Here is a 23723-nt window from a genome sequence, read left to right on the forward strand (position 1 = left end):
CTACCTTGATGACCCTGTAACTGGACTCGCTCTCTCTTCTTAGTTCTACATACTCTTGTCAGATCACAGAATATTGTTTTTATCTTGTTATTCCTTGTTTAAAAACCTGAGTTGCTTATTCTTACTCATAGGTCCTTATTTTTAAAATAATTTTGAACATTTATCTGTTCATTTTTGACTGTGCTGGGTCTTTGTTGCCGCTCGGGCTTTCTCTAGTTGTGGAGCGGTTGTACTCTTGTTGTGATGCATGCAGTTCTTATTGCAGTGGCTTTTGTTGCAGAGCACGGGTTCTGTAGTGTGTGGACTTCAGTAGTTGTGGCACATGGACTCATGGATCATTGGTTGTGGCCTAGGGGCTTAGTTGCTCCAAAGCGTGTGGGATCTTTCTGGATCAGGGATCAAACCCAAGACCTCTGCATTGGCAGGAGGTTTCTTTACCACTGAGTCACCAGGGAAGCCTTCACGTGCCCTTAATGCTAATTAAATGCTTTTCCTTCCCCCACTTGGCCTCACAGTCTTTAAAGTTTCTTTGCTTCTGAAAGCTCTGCAATAATTTTTTTTCTTGCTTTTCCATGTTTGTAATTTGAGTCTTGCTGTCTGTCTAGTCTTTTGATTATATATTGTCTTATTCTCCCAGCTTGGGAGTGGTGGACAATCGAGGGGCTCCCAGGAAGTTATTTCAAGGAGTCTTTAAATCCTTGTGTACACCTCGTACTGCCATTTTGTTCTTTACTTAGCAAAAACAGTAAATGAATTCTGAATGGTGTGCACAAATAACATTTGGATTTGTAATGTACAGATTGGTTTAAGCATTTCTGAATCTTGGAAAAGACTCTGATGCTGGGAAGGATTGGGGGTGGGAGGAGAAGGGTATGACAGAGAATGTGATGGCTGGATGGCATTACCGACTCGATGGACATGTGTTTGAGTGAACTCCGGGAGTTGGTGATGGACAGGGAGGCCTGGCGTGCTGTGATTCATGGGGTTGCAAAGAGTCAGACATGACTGAGCGACTGAACCAAACTGAACTGAACTGAATGATTTTATTTGGTCATTACGTATTTTCCTGATTATTAATAGCCAAGGTTGGCCACAAAATTCATTCCAGTTTTTCATCACATCTTACAGAAAAGCCCGAACAAACTTTGTGGCCAACCCAGTAATTAATTAGGGCTTTCCTGGTGGCTCAGATGGTAAAGAATCTGCCTGCAATACAGGAGACCTGCATGTGATCCCTGGGTTGGGAAGCTCCCCTGGAGGAGGGGATGGCAACCCACTCCAGTATTCTTGCCTGGAGAATCCCTATGGACAGAGGTACCTGGCAAGCTACAGTCCGTGGAGTTGCAAAGAGTCGGACAAGACTGAGTGACTAAGCACAGTAATTAATTAAAGAACCTAACTCTAGAGCCAGACTGCCTGATTCAGATCTTGAGACCCTGCTCTGCCACATGCAGACTGTGTGACCACGGCTACATTTCCTAACTTCTCTGAGACTCTTCCACTGGAGACTAGAGAGAACAACGAATAACAAGACTGACTTTCCTAGAGTCAGTACACACAGTGCTGAGAGCTGAATCTGTCCCATAAGTAGTTAGTGATTTTGTTGTTACCGTACATTATTTATAGGGGATATTGTATACATATATGTATGCCTATATACATACATGCTCACCCACACACTAAAAAGCAGGTTTTTATATCTGAAAAGAACATTGCAGATGCTATTGTGTCAGTGAACTCCTAGCTCTTAAAATATTTTCCATACACTTAAATTTCAGAATATTTAAATATTAAATATGTGTCCCTTGTTTCCTCCTTGTTGATGTATTCTCCTGTCAAAACTATTCTTAAAAATAAGGGTAAAAGTTTCTCTTAAGTTAGCTAAGTTTACCTTTTAGGTTATTAATTTAATACTAAGGCATGTTACCCTGACCACTCAAGTCTCAGAAAGTAAAAGTTTGGTAAAATTAAATCAAGATTGCCTGGCAAAATAGCAATAACCTCAGATATGCAGATGACACCACCCTTATGGCAGAAAGTGAAGAGGAACTGAAAAGCCTCTTAATGAAAGTGAAAGAGGACAGTGAAAAAGTTGGCTTAAAACTCAACATTGAAAAAACGAAGATCATCCCGTGCCATCACTTCATGGCAGATAGATGGGGAAACAGTGATAGACTTTATTTTCTTGGACTCCAAAATCACTGCAGATGGTGACTGCAGCCATGAAATTAAAAAACATTTGCTCCTTGGAAGAAAAGCTATGACCAACCTAGATTGCATGTTAAAAAGCAGAGACATCACTTTGCTAACAAAGGTCATTTAGTCAAAGGTATGGTTTTTTCCATTAGTCATGTAAGGGTGTGAGAGTTGGGCCATAAAGAAAACTGAGCGCCGAAGAATTGATGTTTTTGAACTGTGGTGTTGGAAAAGACTCTTGAGAGTCCCTTGGACTGCAGGGAGATCCAGCCAGTCAATCCTAAATGAAATTAGTCCTGACTATTCATTGGAAGGATGGATGCTGAAGTTCCAGTACTCTGGCCATCTGATTCAAAGAACTTGACTCCTTAGACCCTGATGCTAGGAACGACTGAAGGCAGGAGGAGGAGGGGACAAGAGCAGATGAGATAATTGGATGGCATCACCGACTCGATGGACATGAGTATGAGTAAGCTCTGGGAGCTGGTGATGGACAGGGAAGCCTGGCGTGCGGCAGTCCATGAGGTCGCAAAGAGTCAGACACAACTGAGCGACTGAACTGAAAATTAAATGAGAATGAAATCTTATCCAGTCTTAATGAGAAGATTACACTGGAGAGTGATTGGAGGAGCTTGAGCATCAGTTAATCAGCTGCTTTGAGTTTTCTGTTTTAGAAAAATCACAAATTGCAGTATAATACATCATCTACACATCTGAGAAAGGGAATAGACTACCTGCTACATTTTATTCCTTCATTGGGAGAAAGTACACTGGAAAAACATGACTTTGAATGCAAAGTTTTCTGTTCTTCATAAAAATGTATGGCTTTCTGGGGGACTTCCCAGGTGGTGCTATTGATAAAGAACCCACCTGCCAATGCCAGAGATACAGGATACCTGGGTTCAGTCCCTGGGTTGGGGAGATCCCCTGGAGAAGCAAATGGCAACTCACTCCAGTACTCTTGCCTGGAGAATTCCATGGACAGAGGAGCCTGACAGGCTACAGTCCATGGGGTCGCAAAGAGACAGACAAAACTGAGTAACACTTTCACTAACATTTTTACAAGTTTCAATTATTAATTTGTGATAGTCATCTTCTAGTGCATTGAAATACATCTGAAGTTGTGTTGCAAACCTGACATATTTGACTTGTAAAAAAAAGAATAAAAATCCATATTTTCCATGTCAAACTGAGAGGTGTGGATATTACAGTGAGCTTATATGCTGCTTCCAAATGCACAAGGAGGGGAAAGATTAAAAGTTAGTATGCGAAGTTTCTTGTACATATCCCTCTTGTTTTCTTATTGCTGGAATTTGTATTTCCTGGGGGATGACAGTCCATTTTGTGCCTCTGATCTCTAAGGATATTTATAGCTGTTTTCAGATCATGCCCCCTGTATATCTCCTAAAATTATTGTTTTCAGGCTTCCCCTGATAATTTATCAAAAAGTTTACATTGCAGTACTATGTAGTGTGAAAAAATTAATTTTAAAACTAAAATTGTTTTAACAAAAGTAATGTATGCACATAATTTAGAAATAGTGCTAACAGCTAATAACTATAATACTAAATAGTTTATGGAAATTATGTTTCTAAATAATGTTTATTCTGCTATTCTTTGATTTATTCCTTGGTGAGACATTTAGCTATTAACTTCCTGTTATAACTGATGAAAACTTAGCTATCTTTCACAATGATGCCTACTTTCCAAATGGTTAAACAGATCAAATAATCGTTTATATACTTTTTCCTGGACACCTGCCTCCTCAAGCCTTCTGTCCTGTGCTCATTTGGTTTGGTTGTTTCTAGGTCTGCTGTGGTTTTCCTGGAGCCAGCCTTGTGCCATGACCCAGTGAATATCTGTCCTGCTTTCTGCTTCAGCCCCTCACCTCCACCCCACTTGCTGGGTGGAATGTCATTTACTTTCCTGGTTAACCTTCTCGTTCTGTAGACCATGTTCTTCTCTAAGTTCCTGAGAACAGAGGCATAGGGGGAAGATTGTTATCATCTTGTATTGAAAAGCGGCAGTATTCTACTCTCATGTTTATAAATAGTGTTTATAACTTGATATAGAACTCTTAATTTTTTCTACATCTGCTTTGTTTTTATATTTTTGTTTTTCTTTGTTTCACATTCAGAAGTTCAGAGGCAGTTCTAGGGTGATAGTTGATTACTGTTGTTTAGGACTTTATCTAGGTTTTAAGGTTTAGGATTCACTAAATTCACAGTGACATGGGTCCATGATTATCTTGTATTGTAAAGTCATTGGATATTGTTATCAGGTTATGCCAATTGTGAGAATAACTTGAGAATTCTTGCTTTTTATTTTCTCTGAAGAAACTCATATGTAATTGGGATAATCTGTTTAAAAACTTGATAGAACTCACCTACAAAGCTCTCTTTTCCTCCTGTGTCTTTGGTAGACCATTTTAAACCTCTAGTTTAATTTTTAAGTAGTTACAGTATTTATTTTTGTGTGTGAGAGTTACATTTTTCTAGGACTTTTCGGTATTATTGACAGGTTAATAATTGATCATAATATTCTTCTTAACTGTTTAATCTGTCGTTTATATATAAATAGGTTTCCTTTCTGTTCATTAGGTTTGTGACTTCCGTCTTCTCTTGATCAGCCTCATAAGAGATCTGCTTTGTTAGCTTTGTTTTCAAGAAACTGACTCTTGACTTGTTCTGGTTTCCACTTCATTGAGTTCCTCTCCTATTTCATCTCTGCAGTGTATGAACCTTTTCTGGGGGCAGAGGGACACTGGGGGTTTGCTTGCCCATTGTTATAAGCACTCCTGATCAAGACTGTCAGTCCCAACTAGAACCTACTTCCTGTACCCGCCTCAGCGGTATCTGGTACCTCCGTTCCTGAGCATTTGGTTTTCTAGTGAGTGTTTGCCAGCTTCTGTATGTTTCTCTGTGTGAGCCCTCAGGTTCTAGCTTGCTTCTTCTTTCTAATTCACTTCTTCCACCTCCTCCACTGTCAGTTTTTCAAAGTTATATTGAAATTTCTCATATCTGCATGTCTTTTCTCCTTTTCTCTTGGTTCTTGTGTATAGCCTTTTAAATATGCTTACTTAAGCATGGTTTGAAGAGGTGAGATAATTACGGGTAAAGTCAATCCACTGTTCTTAACCTCAAACAAATTGTCCTGTTCCAAAACAGGCCTTGACTGAACGTCTGGATGCTGTTCTTTTGGAAAAAGCAGAGACTGAGCAACACTGTGTTTCTCTGAAGAAGGAAAATATTAAAATGAAGCAAGAGGTTGAGGTAAGGCAGGATTTTGCTTTTTGTTGTTTTTTTTAATTAACTTATATAATATAGTTGTAAATTTTAGAACCAAGATCTTGAAAAGCATCTCATTGGACTTCCCTGGTGGCTCAGTGGTAAAGAACTTGCCTGCCAACGCAGGAGACACAGGTTCACCCTGAGCCGGGAAGATCCCACATGCCACAGAGCAACTAAGCCAGTGCACCACAACTACGGAGACCACATGCCACAACTCCCAGCGCCCACTGCCCTGGAGACTGAGCTGTGCAATAGGAGAAGCCACTGCAGTGAGAAGCCCGTGCACGCCACAGTTAGAGGAAAGCCTGAGTAGCAATGAAGACCCAGCACAGCCAAAAATGAATAAATATAAATAAGACTAAAAAAATACTAAGAAAAAAAAAAAGCGTCTCATCTTATTTTAACTATAGTATTTGCAGATAAGGAAACAGACTGATATTTTAAAAGAAGGATAACTGAAATCACTGAGCTACACAGAGAGATACAGCTAACATTTACCTGTTCATTGTTTAATCTTTTTATCTGTAGTATCATTTTTTAATGGGAAAAATACCTATTTTATGAAATATCTGTTTTATGAGAAACTACCAATTTAAATGTTGATTGTCTCACATACTATACATACTGTTGCTTGTTCACTTCTAGGATACTTGCCTACCATTGGGTCTGTGCTACTTTTCTCCTCACAACTTTATCACTTTATTCAGGAGATATTCATTAAAGCCTGTAACTTAATAGAATTTATATAATTTATTACCATTTAAAACAAAATTAAACTCAGAGATTTCCTTGCTTTGAGTAAGACATTAGTACTACTGCTGGACATCATCATTGTACTTAAGGTGGTCAGAGCTTCTAAGCTGAATTTTTGGAACCTAAGGATCATATTTCTCTGTGTACGTTGCTACTTGTTTCCTCTTTATGAGATTGTGTCTCATATTTTTCCTGAGGGCAGGGGTTTTATCTTGAATAATTTTTGTGTGCTTATGTTTATAGGATTCTGTAACTAAGTTGGAAGATGTGCAGAAAGAGTTGGAACAATCACAAAGAAGCTATGGGAAAGAAATAGAAAATTTGAGAAATGAATTAACAACAGTACATTCCAAATACAGTAACGATAAAGCTGATTGGCAAAAGGAAGTGGAAGAAGCAACAAAAAAACAATTACAGCTTTCAGAACAGCTCAGATTTCAGAGTGATTCTGAAGATAATGTTAAAAAGCTGCAAGAAGAGATTCAGAAAATTAAGCCAGCCTTTGAGGATCAAATTTTATGTCTGCAAAAGCAGTTAGAAACTTGCACAAATGAAAAGGAGCAAGAAATTACTCATCTCCGAGGAGTGATTGAGGCTAATTGTCAGCAGTACCAAAAAGATATTAATAGTTTGCAAGAAGAACTTGTTCGGTTGAAATCTACACACCAAGAAGAGGTGAAAGAATTGATGTGCCAAATTGAAACATCTACCAAAGAACACGAAGCAGAAGTAAATTATTTGATCCAGCTAAAGGATAACTTAGTCAGAAAGTGTGAGGCAGGTGAGATGAACATTCAGGAGAAGTATAAATGTGAGTTAGAAAACAAAGGGAAAGCCTCAGGTGCAGACCAAGAAAATCAGGTGTGCTCTTTGCTCTTAAAGGAAGATTCTCTTGTAGAACAAGCAGTAAATGAAAAAGTTAGACACTTAGAAGATGCCCTAAAAGAACTGGAGTCTCAACATAGCATCTTAAAAGACGAGTTAACTTACATGAATAATCTAAAATTAAAACTTGAAATTGATGCCCAACATATAAAGGATGAGTTTTTTCATGAACGGGAAGATTTAGAGTTTAAAATTAATGAATTGTTACTAGCTAAAGAAGAACAGGGGTATATAATCGAGAAATTAAAATCTGAGCTAGAAGATGCAAGTAAACAGTTTTGCTGCACCATAGAACAACATAACAAGGAAGTGCAGAGTCTGAAGAAACAGCATCAAAAAGAAATAGCAGAACTAAATGAGACATTTTTGTCAGATTCGGAAAAAGAAAAGTTAGCATTAATGTTTGAAATACAAGGTCTTAAGGAACAGTGCGAAAAACTACAACAAGAAAAGCAAGAAGCAACGTTAAACTACGAGGGTTTACGAGAAATTATGGAAATTTTACAGACAGAACTGGGGGAATCTGCTGAAAAAATAAGTCAAGAGTTTGAATCAATGAAGCAACAGCAAGCATTTAATATTAATGAACTTCAGCAGAAGCTCCAAACTGCATTTAATGAAAAAGATGCTCTTCTTGAAACTGTGAATTGTCTCCAGAGAGAAAATGACAACTTACTGTCACAGCAGGAATGTGTACCAGAACTTGAAAATACCATAAAGGATCTTCAAGAGAAGAATGAACTGTATCTAGTTAGTCTCAGTCAGAGAGATACCATGTTACAAGAATTTGAAGCTAAGATAAATTCTCTTACTGAGGAAAAATACGATTTCATAAGTAAGATGAAAAGTTCTCATGAAGAGATGGATAATCTTCACAAAAAATGTGAAAGGGAAGAAAGGTTGACTGTAGAACTTAGGGAAAAAGTGGATCAGGCTGCCCAGTACAACAGTGAACTAGAACAGAAGGTGAATGAATTAACAGCAGGACTAGAAGAAACTTTAAAAGAAAAGGATGAAAAGAACCAAAAACTGGAAAAGCTTACGGCTCAGTTGAAAACTCTCTCCGAAGACCAGGAAGCCATGTCATTGGAAGTGAAGTCTCTTCGTGAAGAAAATAGCAGACTGAGTTCAGAGAAGAACCTGCTGAGCAGGGATCTAGAAGCCCTCCTGTCTCAAAAAGAAGGAGATGTTATACTTCAGGAGCAGATCTCTCAATTAGAAGAGGAACTTCAGTTAGCTGTCAGAGAAAGGGATAATTTGAATAAAATTTTGGAAAACGAGCAAGTTCAGAAGTTGTTCATCAAAGCTCAGTTGTGTGGTTTTCTCGAACAGATGGGGTCAAAGGTTTCACAAGAAAGGGAAGAACAGGATGTTGTAAACGTCCTACAAGCCATGGGTGAATCCTTAGATAAAATAAATGAAGAAAAACACAACTTGGCTTTTCAGTATGATAAAAGTGTAGTAGAGTTAGAAAAAGAGATTAAGCTCCTTCAAGAAGAGCATATGGTTCAGTGTGAGGAACTTAGGTCTCTACTAAGAGATTATGAGCAAGAGAAAGTTGTCCTAAGGAAAGAGTTAGAAGAAGTCCTCTTGGAAAAGGAGGCCCTGCAGTCTGACCTTCTGGAGATGAAGAATGCCAGTGAACAAACGAGGTTTGAAAATCAGAATCTCCTAATTCAGGTTGAAGAAATGTCTCAAAAATTGTGTAGAGAAAATGAAAACCATCACAAAAAAGAAAAAGATTTTATAAAAGAACTTGAAAACCTAAGGCCGTTATTGGAACAGAAAGAATCTGAATTGCAAGATGTGAAAGCAGAGTTAGGATCATTAAAGGTAATATTAATGTGAATTTTATTTAAGTAAATTCTTAGTTCTAGTCACAAGCTCTAGACAATATAAATATTACTATTTTTACACTTTGAAATCAAAGTAAATTTTTAGCATTTAAGCTCAAATGCAAATGTTTGAAAAGTACATTAACCATATTCACATCACACTTAATCATACTGATTGCTGTTGGTTTTAGATCATTTTGGAATCTTGATTTTACATAAGATTAAGTGGCCAGGGGGTTAAATGTTGGTCAAAACTAGTCACCAGCAAAACTACAACTAAATGTGAAAAAATTTTAATTTTATCCTTGTGTGATACACATATTATCTTAAAGCACACTGTTAAGCAAAAAAACTAGGCTAAAGCAATATTTCACTTTAGCCAAAACTTCAGATTTTCCTCCCAAGATTGTGGCAGGATAAACTATGGTCATCATTTAATCTCTTCCTTATTATATCGTGTATTTGATATCCATTGGGTGGGTCATCTTGGGTTTGGCTGCTATTGTTTTTAATAGTAAATGCTACGTGCATGATGAAATCAGAATTACTGGGTCTCTGAAGGGAAGAGAAAGTCTGTTCAGGTGATTGCTCTCTGTATGAATTCTCATTTTTTTTCATGCTTCGCATAACGGCCAGTTCATCATGGGAAATGCAGTGACTGTCTTTGTTTTTCCTATAAAATCTAGGATTCCTTCAAGAAATCACCTTCTGTAGAAAGTGATCAAGCTTCAGTAAAAGAGTTTGAAGAAAAAATAGGTAACTATGGTTTTGCATATGTTGTCACAGTTAATTGAACAGATTCTTAGATGTAGAACAGAGTGAGTTCTCGCCAGTTGATGAGGCATTACAAGCATAGTGTCACTCTTCTTCTGATGGCCTCTGCCTTCTGCTCACCTTCACTTTCAAAACTCTCACTCTCTGTTGTTTCATCCAGAGGACTGTTGTGATTCCTTTATAAAAAGTGCCATGATAGTTTTGGGGTTTTTCATTCATTTAGCAAACTTGGCTTGAAAGCCCAGCTACCTAGGCTCTGGTGATCGGAAGGCAGCTAAGATGCAGTCTTTGTCTTCAAGAACGCACAGCAAGAGAGGGCTGTTCCTTCCAGAGTTTGGGGTGTAGATGAGGCAGTGCAGGAGGATGTGATTAACTGCTTGTTGAGTTGGGAGAAACATCACAGGACAGGCTGTCCTTGTCTTAAAGAGTGAGTAATATGACCCAAGAAGGAGGATGCTGTAGCAGGAGATGGCAGGTGCCGGTATGTTCACACCACTGACGTCCGGGGGTCTCCTGGGAGGTTCTAGAGTGGGAGAGGCCACTCCCAACAGGGCTGGTGTGATGTGTGGAAGAATCCTGCTTCATCACTCCTGCTTATCCCTCAGAGTAACATTTCAAGATGAGGTTGTGTGAGGTACCTGTAATTCCTCGTTTTAATGCCCAATTGTTGTGGGGGTAGTGGGAACAATCTAGAGTGATCCACAGTCTTCTGTGATGGACGGTTGGAATGGTCAGGGTGACTGGGAGAGGGCTGACCAGGTAAGACACTGTTCTCTGCATCGTTAGCATTAGAAGCCCTGAGGTGGAGATCACCAAGGAAGTGAGTGTAGAAGAAAGACGAGGACCAGAAACAGTTCTCTGTTGAGTAAAAGTCAGAAAGATAGAAATGGCAAAAGAGTGAAAAGAAATAGCTGGAGGGTTAGAAATACCCAGAGCATAAGATGTCTTGGGAGCTAAGACTGGTGAAGTGCATTTGGAGGAAGTGTTGTGGAGGGAAGAAAGGCCACTTTGGTACTCAGGCCCAGCCTGAGCTAAGCAGCATCAAGGTCATCAGTAACTTGATAACAGTTGCCATGGTATGCAAGAGCCTGACTGGAGTGGATTCAAGGAGAAAACGGGGGAGAGAAGTGTGAGAACGGACACAGACCATGCTCAGAAGGAAGAGAGGGGACAGAGTCCAGAGGGGTGGTGTGTGTGTGAGAGAGAGAGTGAATGAGGTCTCACCTGTCTTCGCATGACCCTCCCCTCCCCTCCTTGGCTGCTTCTACTCTTTGTTGCTGACCTTAAGCTCTTGGTGGCATTTCTCTTGCTGCATGTCTGTCAACTCTTGGAGTGAATCCATTAGAGTTTTGCTGCACAAGAGAGGGGAGAATTGTGCACTGATGGCCTGAGTAGGTGAGGGGGTGTGGGGTGAGATACAGAAGTGGAAGAGTTGGCCTGTGTTACACACACAGACAGTGCCCCGTCACAGCCGAGGAAGACAGTGGTGAGCAAAGGCACAGCTCAGTGAATCAGCAAGTGCTGAGGTTCAGATCATGACCGAAGTCCATCAGAGACATGAGAAGTAAGATCTGGAGCGTGGAGTTTACATCGGGGAGACAGCCAGAGAGGTTAAGGGAGAGTCACACTGGACATACTGAAGTCCAGCTGGAAAAATCAGACCCACCCACCAGAGGCACATGTGGATCATGAACGGTGAAGAGCGTCTGACATCTCTGCTTCATCCTGATTGGCTGTCACCACCAAGGAGCCCAGCATACCTGCATTTCCAGGAGGTCCTCTGCTGTTCAGGGGTCCGGATGGCCTCTCCATGTATGGACACTGAGGAGATGGGCTGTTCTGAAAGACTGAAGAAAATGAGAATTCTGTTCATTGTTTGCCTTGCTTAGAAAATGCATAATTAAGCTTTTACTTAAAAATAGATACTTTGCTATTTATTTTAATTTCAAATTGTGTATTTTGTGTACTAAAGTTCCATTTCTAGGACTAAAGTAATTCTAATATTTTTCCCTAGTTTTCATTTGAGTTTATGTATAATTTTTTCATTTTATGTTTTTAGGATACCTGGAAAAAGAAGCCAAAGAGAAAGAGGAGAAAATAAATAAGTTAAAACTAGTTGCTGTGAAAGCAAAGAAAGAACTAGATTCTAGCAGAAAAGAAGTAAGTTGACTTAAAAATGCACGATTTGTGAAACTTACCTTTTAGAAAATCAAGTTTTTCTGTGCATTAAAAAACTATCATATATTTAAAATAGGCCCAGACACTCCAGGAAGAACTTGAATCTCTTCGCTCAGAAAGAGATCAGTTGTCTACTTCCATGAGAGATCACATTCAAGGAGCTGAAAACTATAAGGTAAAAATAGTTAAATAACAAGTTATATTTGTAATTTCTAAGTTAAGAAATGTACTTGAAATATAAAACATTTTTTAGTTTATTTAATTGGAGGCTAATTGCAGTATTGTAGTGGTTTTTGGCATATGTTGACATGAATCAGCCATGGGTGTACACGTGTTCCCCATCCTGAACCCCCTCCCACATCCCCTGTCATCCCATCCCTCAGGGTCGTCCCAGTGCACCAGCCCTGAGCACCCTGTCTCATTCATCGAACCTGGACTGGCGATCTGTTTCACATATGATAATATACATGTTTCAATGCTGTTCTCTCAAATCATCCCACCCTCACCTTCTTCCACAGAGTTGAAAAGCCTGCTCTTAATATCTGTGTGTCTCTTCTGCTGTCTCTCATATAGGGTCATCGTTACCGTCTTTCTAGGTTCCATATATATGCGTTAGTTTACTGTATTGGTGTTTTTCTTTCTGACTTAACTTCATTCTGTATAATAGGCTTCAGTTTCATCCACCTCATTAGAACTGACTCAAATGCATTCTTTTTCATGGCTAAGTAACATTCTATTGTGTATATGTACCACAGCTTTCTTATCCATTCATCTGCAGATGGACATCTAGGCTGCTTCCATGTCCTGGCTATTGTAAACAGTGCTGCGATGAACATTGGGGTACACATGTCTCTTTCAATTCTGGTTTCATTGGTGTATATGCCCAGCAGTGGGATTGCTGGATCATATGGCTGTTCTATTTCCAGTTTTTTAAGAAATCTCCACACTATTCTCCATAGTGGCTGTACTAGTTTGCATTCCCACCAACAGTGTAAGAGGGTTCCCTTTTCTCCACACCGTTCCAACATTTATTGCTTGTAGACTTTTGGATAGCAGCCATTCTGACTGGTATGAGATGGTACCTTATTGTGGTTTTGATTTGCATTTCTCTGATAATGAAAACTCTTGTCCATAACATAGTCACCTTGTATGTTTTAGTAAAGGTTTTCACTATTTGTGTGTGTGTAATGTGTCATCCTAGTGTCAAGGTTTTAAGTGGCTAGGCTTTAAATATGCCTTTAAGGTATTGTCTTTTAAAACTACCATTTCTGTTTGGGATTTCCTAATAAAATCAGTAACAAACAGAGATGGCTACTGTAACAGTCCTCTGGCCAAGGAAATAAATGTGAAAGTTAGACATGTCTAATACAAAAGTGAAAACACTATTTGGAGGTATTATTGCTCATCAGCCTAATAACATGACACTATTATAGGAAAATGTAAAAATAAAACATAAGAACATGTCATTTTGTTTCTTTATGCATTCAAATATTTCTACAGCCAGGCTGAGCCTGAGTACTAGGGAGATGGTGGTCAACCAGGTAGGTGGAGTTTCTGCCTGGCCTTTAGTACCAGTGGCAGTAAGAGCAGACAGACAAGGAAATAGTGTGTAGGAAAGTTAAGGTGCATGGGGTGACTTCTGTGTAACAACAAGCACTGTAGGCCAGGCAGTCTTCTCAGTGCTTGACATGTCCTGTCACATGTGATGTGTGTGTGATAAGCATGTTGCTGGTTTACCAGCGAGGAGTCAGGTCACAGAGCGAGAAACCAGTGGGGTGGGGGTTAGGTTCAAGCATTTGGTTCCAGATCTCTTCCTCCAACAAGTAAATAAACTGTGCTGCCCCAGTGAGACCTAAAAACAGAGAAACCAGGAAAGGAGGAATCAGAAAACTGCTTCAGGAAAATCAAGTTCCATTCTCCAAAATGAATTCTGAGGTTTCGTCAAAAATGAAAGTGATTTTTTAAAATTAGAATGAAATACTTGATCATATGATCTCTAAATGCAAAATACTTTTCTAAACTTAAGTTACAAGGGGAAAGAGACTGAACTAGATAAAACTAACAAATGAAAATATGACAAGGGATTAGTATCCTTAACATAAAGATATCTCATTCATTTTAAAAAAATGCTTATTTGAAATTTATATATGGGTTTATCTGTCTTTTATGAGTCATTAGGAGCTTGCTTCTTTACATTTTGAGAACCATATAATTAATTTATTTTCCTGTAAATGTAGGCCAAGTATACCAATTTACTTCTTTAAAATATATATTTCAAAGGACAAGGGGGGAAAAATGTAGAACATCCAAGAACTGTGGGGCAGCTACAAATATATAGCATGTGTGCAATATGAGTGCCATAGGAGAAGAGAGAGAAAGGAACATGGAAATACTTGGCACAGGGATGACTGATTACCCAGTTTAATGTCAGGTGCCAAGTTACAGATCCGGGAAGGAAGTTCAGAGAACACCACATGTAGCTCAACCAGAAGAGGTGAACCGTGGCATGTCATTTTCAGATTACAGAAAATCAAAGATGAAAGTCCTGAAAGAAGCCACAGAAAAAAGCACCTTATATATAGAGGATTGCATTAAACTTACAAGGAGCCATACAGAAGAGAAGAGTGTCAAATGCATTACTTAAGGTGTTGATAGAAAAAAACCCACCAACCTAGAATGCTTTGCACTAGAAGTGAAGGAGCAATAGAGTTTCTTAGAAATTGAGGCCATTTGTTGCCAGTAGACATGCCTGTCAATAAATGTTAAAAGAAGTTCTTTATTACTTCCCTGGTAGTGTGGTAGATAAGAATCTGCCTGCCAGTGGAGGGAACATGAGTTCAATCCCTGGTCCAAGAAGATTCCACTTGTTGAGAAGCAACTAAGGCCGTGCTCCACAAATCTGGAGTCCATTGCCCATAGAGCCCATGCTTTGCAACAAGAGCCCATGCACCACAAGGAAGAATAATCCCTGTGCCACAACTAGAGAAAAGCCCCTGCAAAGCAGAGAAGACCCAGTGGAGCCAAAAAAAAAAAAAAATTTAAGAGTTCTTCAGAAAGAAGAAAGATAATACAGGTCAGACTTCAAAGGGGCAGCACAGTATTGGGGGAGAACAGAATGGGAGGATTAGCCCTGCCCTACTGCGAGACTTAGTGTGGAGCTGCAGCAGTCAGGATTTGCGAGTGGTGGTGGTGAAAGAATGGACAGACAGCAGTGGCGCAAAGAGCCTAGAATCAGACCACAGGTAGAGTCAACTCCTTTCTGTTGTCAGAAACAGTCATGTTGTTGGACACAATTCCACAAGCCCAGCTGTGCTTCCTTGAGGCCCCTTTCAGGGAAAGCCAGAGACGTGTGTTAGTTATTTTGTACAGGGCTGCATTTTTGTGAAGAATAGTCAGTAGTTGACCAGGAACAGGGGGAAACAGGATTTATCAGAAAGGGGAGAGGAAACACAGGCTGCAGGGAAGAGTTGAGTCTCGCTGCACATTGGAGGATGTCCTCGCTGGGTGGTATGGATCGCAGAGGTCGGTCCTGGGGTTCTCTCCTGAGCAGGGCCAACTAGGAACATCAAAGGAAAGAGTCACGTGGTTTTAGGGTCTTTGGAAAATCATGACCGTTCTGCTGCTGTGTGAGACTGTGTGTGGGGTCCTGTCATATTCCTTGAGCACCTCTACTTCATCTGGGCCAGGCCTAAGACTGTCCTCAGCAAGATTCTATAGGTGGAGGTAACAGGTGACAAGAGTGAACTTTTTCTCCTGCCCGCTTAAATGTTGTTCATGTTTCAGAAGTTTATTTTTGATGACTAGATAGATAACTTGGTAATATTGCATTGTATATGTTTTAAATCCTCTTCCAGCCTTTAAGAGACCACCTCATACTAAAAGTCATCTAGATTATGCTAATTTTATTGTATGATGCCATGGGGTAGTCTGTCAAATGTTGAATCTAGGTAAATATTTCAGGCTTCCAGAACGAACTCTTAAGGCTTGTGTTAAGATGGCCCAGTCATACAGTCTGAGGAACTGAGTGTACGATAATATCCTGAAGTTAAGTCCTTTTGTCTTTTGCTGAAGAATCTTCTATCAGAATATGATAAGCAGTCAGAGCAGCTGGATGCAGAGAAAGAACGTGCCAATAACTTAGAGCATCAAGTAGAAGACCTTACAAGACAATTAAGGAATTTGACTTTTCAGGTAACTTTAAATTGAGTAAATTCATGGTGACTCAGATGGTAAAGAATCTACCTGCAATGCAGGAGACCCAGGTTCAATCCTTGGATTGGGAAGATCCCCCTAAGAAGGAAATGGCATACTCCAGTATTCTTGCCTGGAGAATCCCATGGACAGAGAAGCCTGTCTGGCTACAGTCCATAGGGTCACAAAGTCATACATGACTGAGTGACTGACACTTTCATATGTGAAAACTCATATGTAATAAGTGTATTTCAATTCTAATATTTTGCACAAAAAGTTAAAATTAGTACATAGAAACTTAATTTTATTTTATTTTTCCCAATGTTGAGAGAAGAATATGACCAAAAATCTGGCAACTGTCCTGTCTTACTTAGGACTGTAATCTCACCTCCCCTGAGGTTTTTTGTTTTTGCTTTTTTCATTTTTTGCCTTTTCCTTTGTTAGTGCTCCTGGTCTCTTGAAATGTTTTCCAAATTACCATGTTGATCAACAGTGACAGTGTTTTAAACTTAACTCTTGATTCTTGCATTTTCATTTCGTGGACTTGATTCTGAAATCTTCATTTTTTAATACCAGTATTTTTTGTACCGATATTCTCATTATGTTCCATTTTATTCTTCCTCTCTTGTGTGTATTTTCTGTGTGTTTACAGTAATGAATCATTTGTCATTGTAGTGTGAAAAATTAACCTCAGATAATGAAGACTTCCTGGCCCGTATCGAGACACTTCAGTCTAACGCCTGCTTATTGGAAGTGCAGATTCTAGAAGTCCACAAAGCCAAGGCTATGGCAGACAAAGAGCTGGAAGCTGAAAAACTTGAGAAAGAACAGAAAATAAAGGTCAAAACAGTTCTGTGGGGTGAATTCATTTTACACAGTGGTGTTTTTATTGCAGTACTTCAGTGAAGGAAAGACTTGCTAATGAGCATTTGTTAAATCAGCAAAGTTTATTAGTTCCTTAACGTGGAATTAAAGTTAATTAATTGAAGTTAATTAATTCCAACTGTAAAGTTGAGAATCCACATTACGATTTTTGGGTGTATATTTTTTAAATATGGAAAGATTTCCAAACTCTGTACTTTATATGTCAGATTTATTTTATAACCCTTTATGAATGCTTTTTTTTTTTTAAAAAAAAAAGCAAAAATTGGTTGGCTTAGGAGTCCCAGTGTTTCTATTTTCAATTTTAGGAGCATGCCAGTTCCGTAAATGAACTTGAAGAACTTCAGCTACAGCTTCAAAAGGAAAAGAAACAGCTTCAGAAAACCATGCAAGAGTTAGAGCTGGTTAGAAAGGTAAAAAATCCACCTGAAATGCGGGTGACCTGGGTTTCATCTCTGGGTTGGGAAGATCACCTGGAGAAGGGAATGGCTACCCACTCCAGTATTCTGGCCTGGAGAATTCTATGGACTGTACAGTCCATGGGGTCGCAAGGAGTTGGACACGACTAAGTGACTTTCACTTTCAGAAAGGTAAAATGAAACACTAGACTCAGAATAGCTATGTTCTCATTCTTAAACTACCCTGTAGACCCTGAAAAGTAATATTTCAAAAACAAGGTTATTTGTGATCCTGAAGTACTCCTTTATAAATTATTTGCCTCAGAATATGGAAAATTTAACTTAGTTGTCCGAGTGCCCATCTCTCTGGAAGAATTTAGGCTTGGTTTGCTGTTTTTATTTTTTGTACATGATTATTCTGTGACACATGAAAATTTAGTTAATGTCAGAAACTAAAGTTTGTATTACGCTGAGAACTTTGGTGAATTTTTCTCTATTCTTCCAAAGATGGGAACAAAAATAAAGGTACTATAAGAGCTGCTTAAAATAGCAATATTTTATAGATAAGAGTAGATCAGTTGTAGTTAACAAAAATTATACAATGAAACTGAGAAAGTTAAACTATTTACAAAAGTGGTCTATTTTATGAAATTACAATCTGGGACGTATCCCAGCATCTTCATTAACGTGTAAAGTTTCTATGCTACAGAAAAGCATCCTAGAGCAGGTGTGCTGCAATCCTTGATCGTTTCAGAAATTCATAGACAGAGTTAGCTCATCCACTGTCACATGGACCTCTCATTGTAACCTGTGCAGGATGCGCAGCAGACCACGCTGATGAACATGGAAATTGCTGATTACGAGCGCTTGATGAGAGAACTGAATCAGAAGTTAGCTAATAAAAACAGCAAGATAGAAGATTTGGAGCAGGAAATAAAAATCCAAAAACAGAAACAAGAGACCCTGCAAGAAGAAATGAGTGAGTAAACAGAACCCGCTGCACCTCATGGTCCCTGTCTTCAGCAGAAGTGGGGGATGGGGGTAGGGGCCAGTGCTGATGGTTTCCTGGACCAGCCCTGGCAGCCCCGTCACCCTCACAGTAGGGACTGTGACTGGCACTAAGGAGGGGGCTGTACGATGCCCCACTGTGCCTCTGTGCACATGCAGTCCTGTAAACATTGCTCAGGGGTCCTGTTGTCAGCAGAGCAGGATGGTCATAATGGCCGTGGACTCTTTCTGAGGTGATTCTGTTCCATTTTATCTGTGAAATAATTTCCAACATAAAGCACTACAGCTGTGAGTGCCCCTTAGGCAGTCCTTCAGCTAACAAGCAGATATGTTGTGTTTTTATTTTAATTCAGCTTGAGATGTTTTTAATTTTCTTTAAATCTCTTCTTTAACCCATGGGGTTTTTTTCATTCCTAAATAATTAACAGGGTTTTCAGATACTCTCCGTGCGTGGTTTCTCTGGGCCCTTCCCTGTGCATGCACCTGTCTTCCAGCTGTGTTCTTGTGCATACTGGGTTGCAGGGCTCCAGGTCACAAACACTTGCAGACATTTGACTTTGTGAGTTAGCCAGCTAGCTGAAAAAGAGGCTCGGGTCTCGGGAAAACTTCAAAAGAGCTGCTTGGTCAAGAAGGCCAGCACCTCTCACTAGTGAGTCAGCGCAGACACGAGAGGTCCAGGCAGTGGGTGTCAAGAGTGCAGAGGAAGAAGCTTCTGTGGACGAATGGTTGGGGGTTGGGGCTTATGTTGAGTCTTAGGATTTGGAGAGAAAGAGCAAATTGGGACAGAGCAGTCCTTTCCGCAACCATAGTTAGGAACAGAAGAAGAAAGGGGTAGCATAGTGTGGAAGTAGCATAGTGTGGAAGTCTTTAAGTCTTTACAAGTTGGAGGAAAAGGCTTGACCTGTGAGGGAGAAGTCAAGTATGCTCGGAAGATCTTGATCCAATTCAGGAGGGACCTGAACTCAGAGTGGACTTGGGCCTTTGTGATGATTCAGCCCATTGTGGGGTCTGGGAAATGCAGGCACTCCGGGTGGCAGGGGCCCTGAGGCCTGAGCTCGGGGCTGTGGTTGGATGGGGAGGAGAGTGGGGAGATGTTGGAAAGTATCTACGCAAAACTGTCAGCCAGCTCACTCTGCCATGTGTTGCAGTCCCAGCCCTGCCCCTCTGCAGGGCCCGTCTGGCTCCTCACTCACCCTTCTCACCTCTGGGGTGCAGCGGCCCTTCCTCTTCTGAAACATGGCGCCTGCTTTTCCACAGCCTTGTCATTCATTTGCTGTGCCCTCACCTTCCCACCCCATGAGCACCTTTTGGAGTCCTTCTCAGTCTCCAGTGTCTACTGTCCCCTCAAGCCTTCCTTGTCCCATGCAAATGTAACCTGGCTGTGACCATTAGTCCACGTGGGTCCCCACAGCCTTTTTATTTCTGTTGAGCGTTTCTATTTTGCTTTACATCATCACATTATCTAGAGATTATCCTTAATTTCAGTCTGTGTTCTTAAAAGTCAGGAACTTACTCTGTCATGATTCCTGGAGCACTTAAAGGCTTTTTATGTAATGTGTGCCTTGTACAGTGTTTGCAGGACTAGGTAAATAGTTGCCAGGAAGTTACTGGTGGTGACACATCATAAAGGCAAGTCAAGGTGTATTCTTACAGAACACCTGCTCTTGTTTACTGAGTTGTGTAGTCAGTGTGTGTGGATTTAGCTTCATGGCGGTAGTCGTTGCTCTTGGGGCCGTCTAGCTGTGGTCACATGGCCCCACATGTTACTTGTTCTGTCAAGGACCAGGTTGTGGTCTCTGTCAGATGCACTGATTTGCTTCGCGACGGCTGCAGCCAGGTTGGCCTGCTTCTGTGGTTGGTCCTGTGATCTGGAAAGTGCATCCACTTACTCCCATTTGATACTGGCTTCCTCTTTACCTCTGTTACGTAAAAGTGTTTTGTTTTGATCACATTTCAGTCTTCCTTTATTGAACTTTGTTCTACAAGACAATTAGTGTCACAAAATCAGACCAGGTGATTGGAAACACAGCATGTCTTTTATTGTAAAGTCTTTAGCTTTTAGATATGCAGTAAGTATCTGCCTTTATTTCAGAGATGCGTGCTAAAATACTTACAACAGACAGGTGGGTTTCAGGGGTGGGGGTACCTGTGCGGCACAGGAGTTGGGTCAGCAGGTGAGCCTGGGTTGCAATAAAGGGCAGGACGCGTGTGTTCTTTGTGTCAGAGACCCTGAAGTCTCTGTCCTATTCCTCTTGCACTGAACCAGCCATAAGCAGCGTGCAAACAGCCTGTTCCCAGAAGCAGGCAGCAGCCACGGTGCATGCAGGCCTGACACCTCGCTTGGTGGGATGAGATCGGCCTGTGTGGGTGGCCTTTAAAGGTGGTCATGGATACAGTGGGATTTACTATATTATTGTCACTAGTGTCATATATGTTTAAAGTAGTTTATAATAAAAAGCTAAGACGGGTTCCTTTCAGAGATAGGCTAATACAAAGAAGAGTCTTGTTCGGTTACTTATATCCACTCATAAACCTTTCTCCTGAAATGATCTTTCCCACTAGCTTCGCTGCAGGCTGTGGTACAGCAGTATGAGGAAAAGAATACCAAGATCAAACAGCTACTTGTGAAAACCAAGAAAGAACTGGCAGATTTGAGGCAAGCGGTATGCACATTCCTGAGTTCTATCTTTGAATCCAAGTATTTGTGAATAGCATCGTTATTTAATTTAACCAGGTTTCTTGTTCTGCAGGAGACTGATCACTTAATGCTTCAGGCATCTTTAAAGGGTGAACTGGAGGCCAGCCAGCAGCAAGTAGAAGTCTATAAAGTAAGATTCTTTTTACTGTTAAAGGCTTTTAGAAATTTTCATGTAGAAGTAAGCTGCCACATGGGGGGTTTTTATACACACACACACACAAAATACACGTTTGTGCGCACACATTTCTTCCCCCTAAATACCTTCATCAGCCAACATTTTGAGAAAATAGAAGCAATAATTTATTTCGGTATCCATTATGTTTATGTATAACAGCTTGAGGTACTTAATTAAACATTGAACTGTAACGTGTGTTCTGAAATTTTTTCATGATTATTTGATTGATTTAAGGAAAACAAAATTAATTTATTGAGAAAATATTCTACTCATGTTGGCTCCATTCTTTGAATAATCATAAGTTAAAATTCCTACTCTTATGTCTCTTACACATAGTCCCCTCTCAAACCCCAACTTGACGTTTAAGGGAAGTCTGTTTAACCAGCAAAGATCTGGTTCCCTCGCTCCTCACCGAAAGCTTCTGCCCCCAGATTCAGCTGGCGGAAGTGACGGCAGAGAAGCACAAGGCCCATGAGCATCTGAAGGCATCGGCGGACCAGCACCAGCGCACACTGGGTGCCTACCAGCAGCGGGTATCAGCCCTGCAGGAGGAGTGCCGTGAGGCCAGGGTGCGTCCTCAGGTTGTGGGGTGGGGGTAAGCTTCCAGCAGTTCAACCCCTCCACCTGACCCCAGCCCAGCCAACCCAGACCCTTACTAGCACAACTTGTTTCTGCTAAAAGGAAAGACAGAGGTACACATTATTTCCATTTTAACCTTGTTTTGCAGTTTCTGTGTGTAAATAAATTTAAAAAAAAATTTGTTAGGTTAGAGTTCTTTCCAAGGGCTAAATGACTATGAAATCATATTCTAATAGAAGTACCACTTTCTTCAATGTACAGAACAGACCTCTGCAATTGACTTGTTACAGGCATTTCTCTTTCTGAGCATCCTGGACAGTAGGGCTGAGAGGTCACAGGGCATTTCAGAAACCCAGGACCTAGAATTACACTTTTCCCACTCTCTTTTGAAAACCAAAGTGCAAGTAGCCTCACCTCTTTGAATTAATTTTTCATGTATTTATAAAAATAGGAAATATCGTAAGTGAAAATTGTTCTAAATAGTGCTATTATAAAAATATGGGCAGTAATCTACCAGGATGAAAACAGGTAGAAATATACCTCCTGTCAGACAAGATATGTCATTCGAAGACCTTAAAAAAGTGTAAGGCTGACAGAAGTACACTATTTAGGGAAAGTTCATTGAGGGACTAAGGAGTGTCAGAGGCATTACTCATCTTCAGAGAAAGGTTTTCATCTTCATTCACAATCTGAGAGAAAACAGGAGGACCACGTGACCTAGAAAATGCAGTGGTCAGACTTCTCTCTTTCTGAACCATTACAGGCAGAACAAGCTGCGGTCACCTCTGAATTTGAGAGCTACAAGGTCCGGGTCCACAACGTTTTAAAACAGCAGAAAAATAAGTCTGTGTCTCAGACTGAGGCTGAGGGGGCCAAACAAGAAAGGTGAGGTCTTCAGGATGGGGAGCACCCATGGGGGTGGGAACTCCTGCTCCCATTGCCTTTGGACAGTGAGGTTTGCACATAATCACTAGTTACCACCAGTGTTTCAATAATATGTTGTTTAATACTCTTTAAAATTAGCATACAGATTGCTCTTGTGAATTATTCAAAAATATACTTGGAATGAGAGCTTGCTGTGGCATTCTACAGCATCTGTGCTTTGCTTTTGTTGGGAGAGGCCTGGTGGTGTTCAGAATAGTTTTACATCTGGCTGTAAACTATTCTCAGTAGGAGTAAATATCCTGCAGAGTTTGTGTATTTGTGCAGTACTTTTTTTTGAACTTTTTATTTTGTATTGGGGTATAGCTGATCAACAGTGTTGTGATAGTTTCAAGTGAACAGCAAAGGGACTCAGCCATATATAGACATGTATCCATTCTTCCCCAAACCCCACCTCCCAATCAGGCTGCCACATAACATTAAGCAGAGTTCCCTGTGCTGTACAGTAGGACATTGTTGGTTATCCATTTTAAATGTAATAGTGTGTACATATCCATCCCAAACTCCCTGGCAGCCATAAGTTTGTTTTCTAACTCTGTGAGTCTCTTCGTTTCATCAGTAAGTTCATTTGTATTATTTCCTTTTAGATTCCACATATAAGGGATGTCATACAATACTTCTTCTTTATCTGATTTATTTCACTCAGTATGACCCTCACTAGGTCCATCCATTTCCTGCAAATGGTGTTATTTCATTCTTTTTAATGGTGAGTGATGTTCCATTGTATATATGTACCACATCTTCTTTATCCATTCCTCTGTTGATGGATATTTAGATTGCTTCCATGTGGCTACTGTAAACTACTGCAATGAAAATTGGGGTGAGTGTATCCTTTTGAATAATGTTTTTCTCTGGATATATGTCCAGGAGTGGGATTGCAGGGTCATATGGTAGCTCTGTTTTTAGTTTTTTAAGGAACCTCCATACTGTTCCCTGTAG

The 23723-nt window shown here is 40.2% G+C and overlaps 1 protein-coding gene across 3 annotated transcripts in view; it reads left to right on the forward strand.

Moving 5' to 3' along the window:
* Positions 1–23723, forward strand: part of GCC2 (GRIP and coiled-coil domain containing 2) — a 35132-nt gene that overhangs the window by 3209 nt on the left and 8200 nt on the right. For all 3 annotated transcript variants that reach the window (XM_088841390.1, XM_088841389.1, XM_088841391.1), the window contains 13 exons: positions 5364–5468; positions 6483–8957; positions 9646–9715; positions 11793–11893; positions 11988–12086; positions 15983–16102; positions 16778–16942; positions 17293–17397; positions 18199–18361; positions 20953–21053; positions 21141–21218; positions 21695–21832; positions 22606–22727. In XM_088841390.1, coding sequence (XP_088697516.1) covers positions 5364–5468; positions 6483–8957; positions 9646–9715; positions 11793–11893; positions 11988–12086; positions 15983–16102; positions 16778–16942; positions 17293–17397; positions 18199–18361; positions 20953–21053; positions 21141–21218; positions 21695–21832; positions 22606–22727 — 3842 coding nt within the window. The remainder of the gene's footprint in view (positions 1–5363; positions 5469–6482; positions 8958–9645; positions 9716–11792; positions 11894–11987; positions 12087–15982; positions 16103–16777; positions 16943–17292; positions 17398–18198; positions 18362–20952; positions 21054–21140; positions 21219–21694; positions 21833–22605; positions 22728–23723) is intronic.

The sequence above is a fragment of the Moschus berezovskii genome, chromosome 11 (genome assembly GCF_049115385.1).
Source record: "Moschus berezovskii isolate FMDL1 chromosome 11, NW_MosBer_1.0, whole genome shotgun sequence".
Lineage (NCBI taxonomy): Eukaryota > Metazoa > Chordata > Mammalia > Artiodactyla > Moschidae > Moschus > Moschus berezovskii.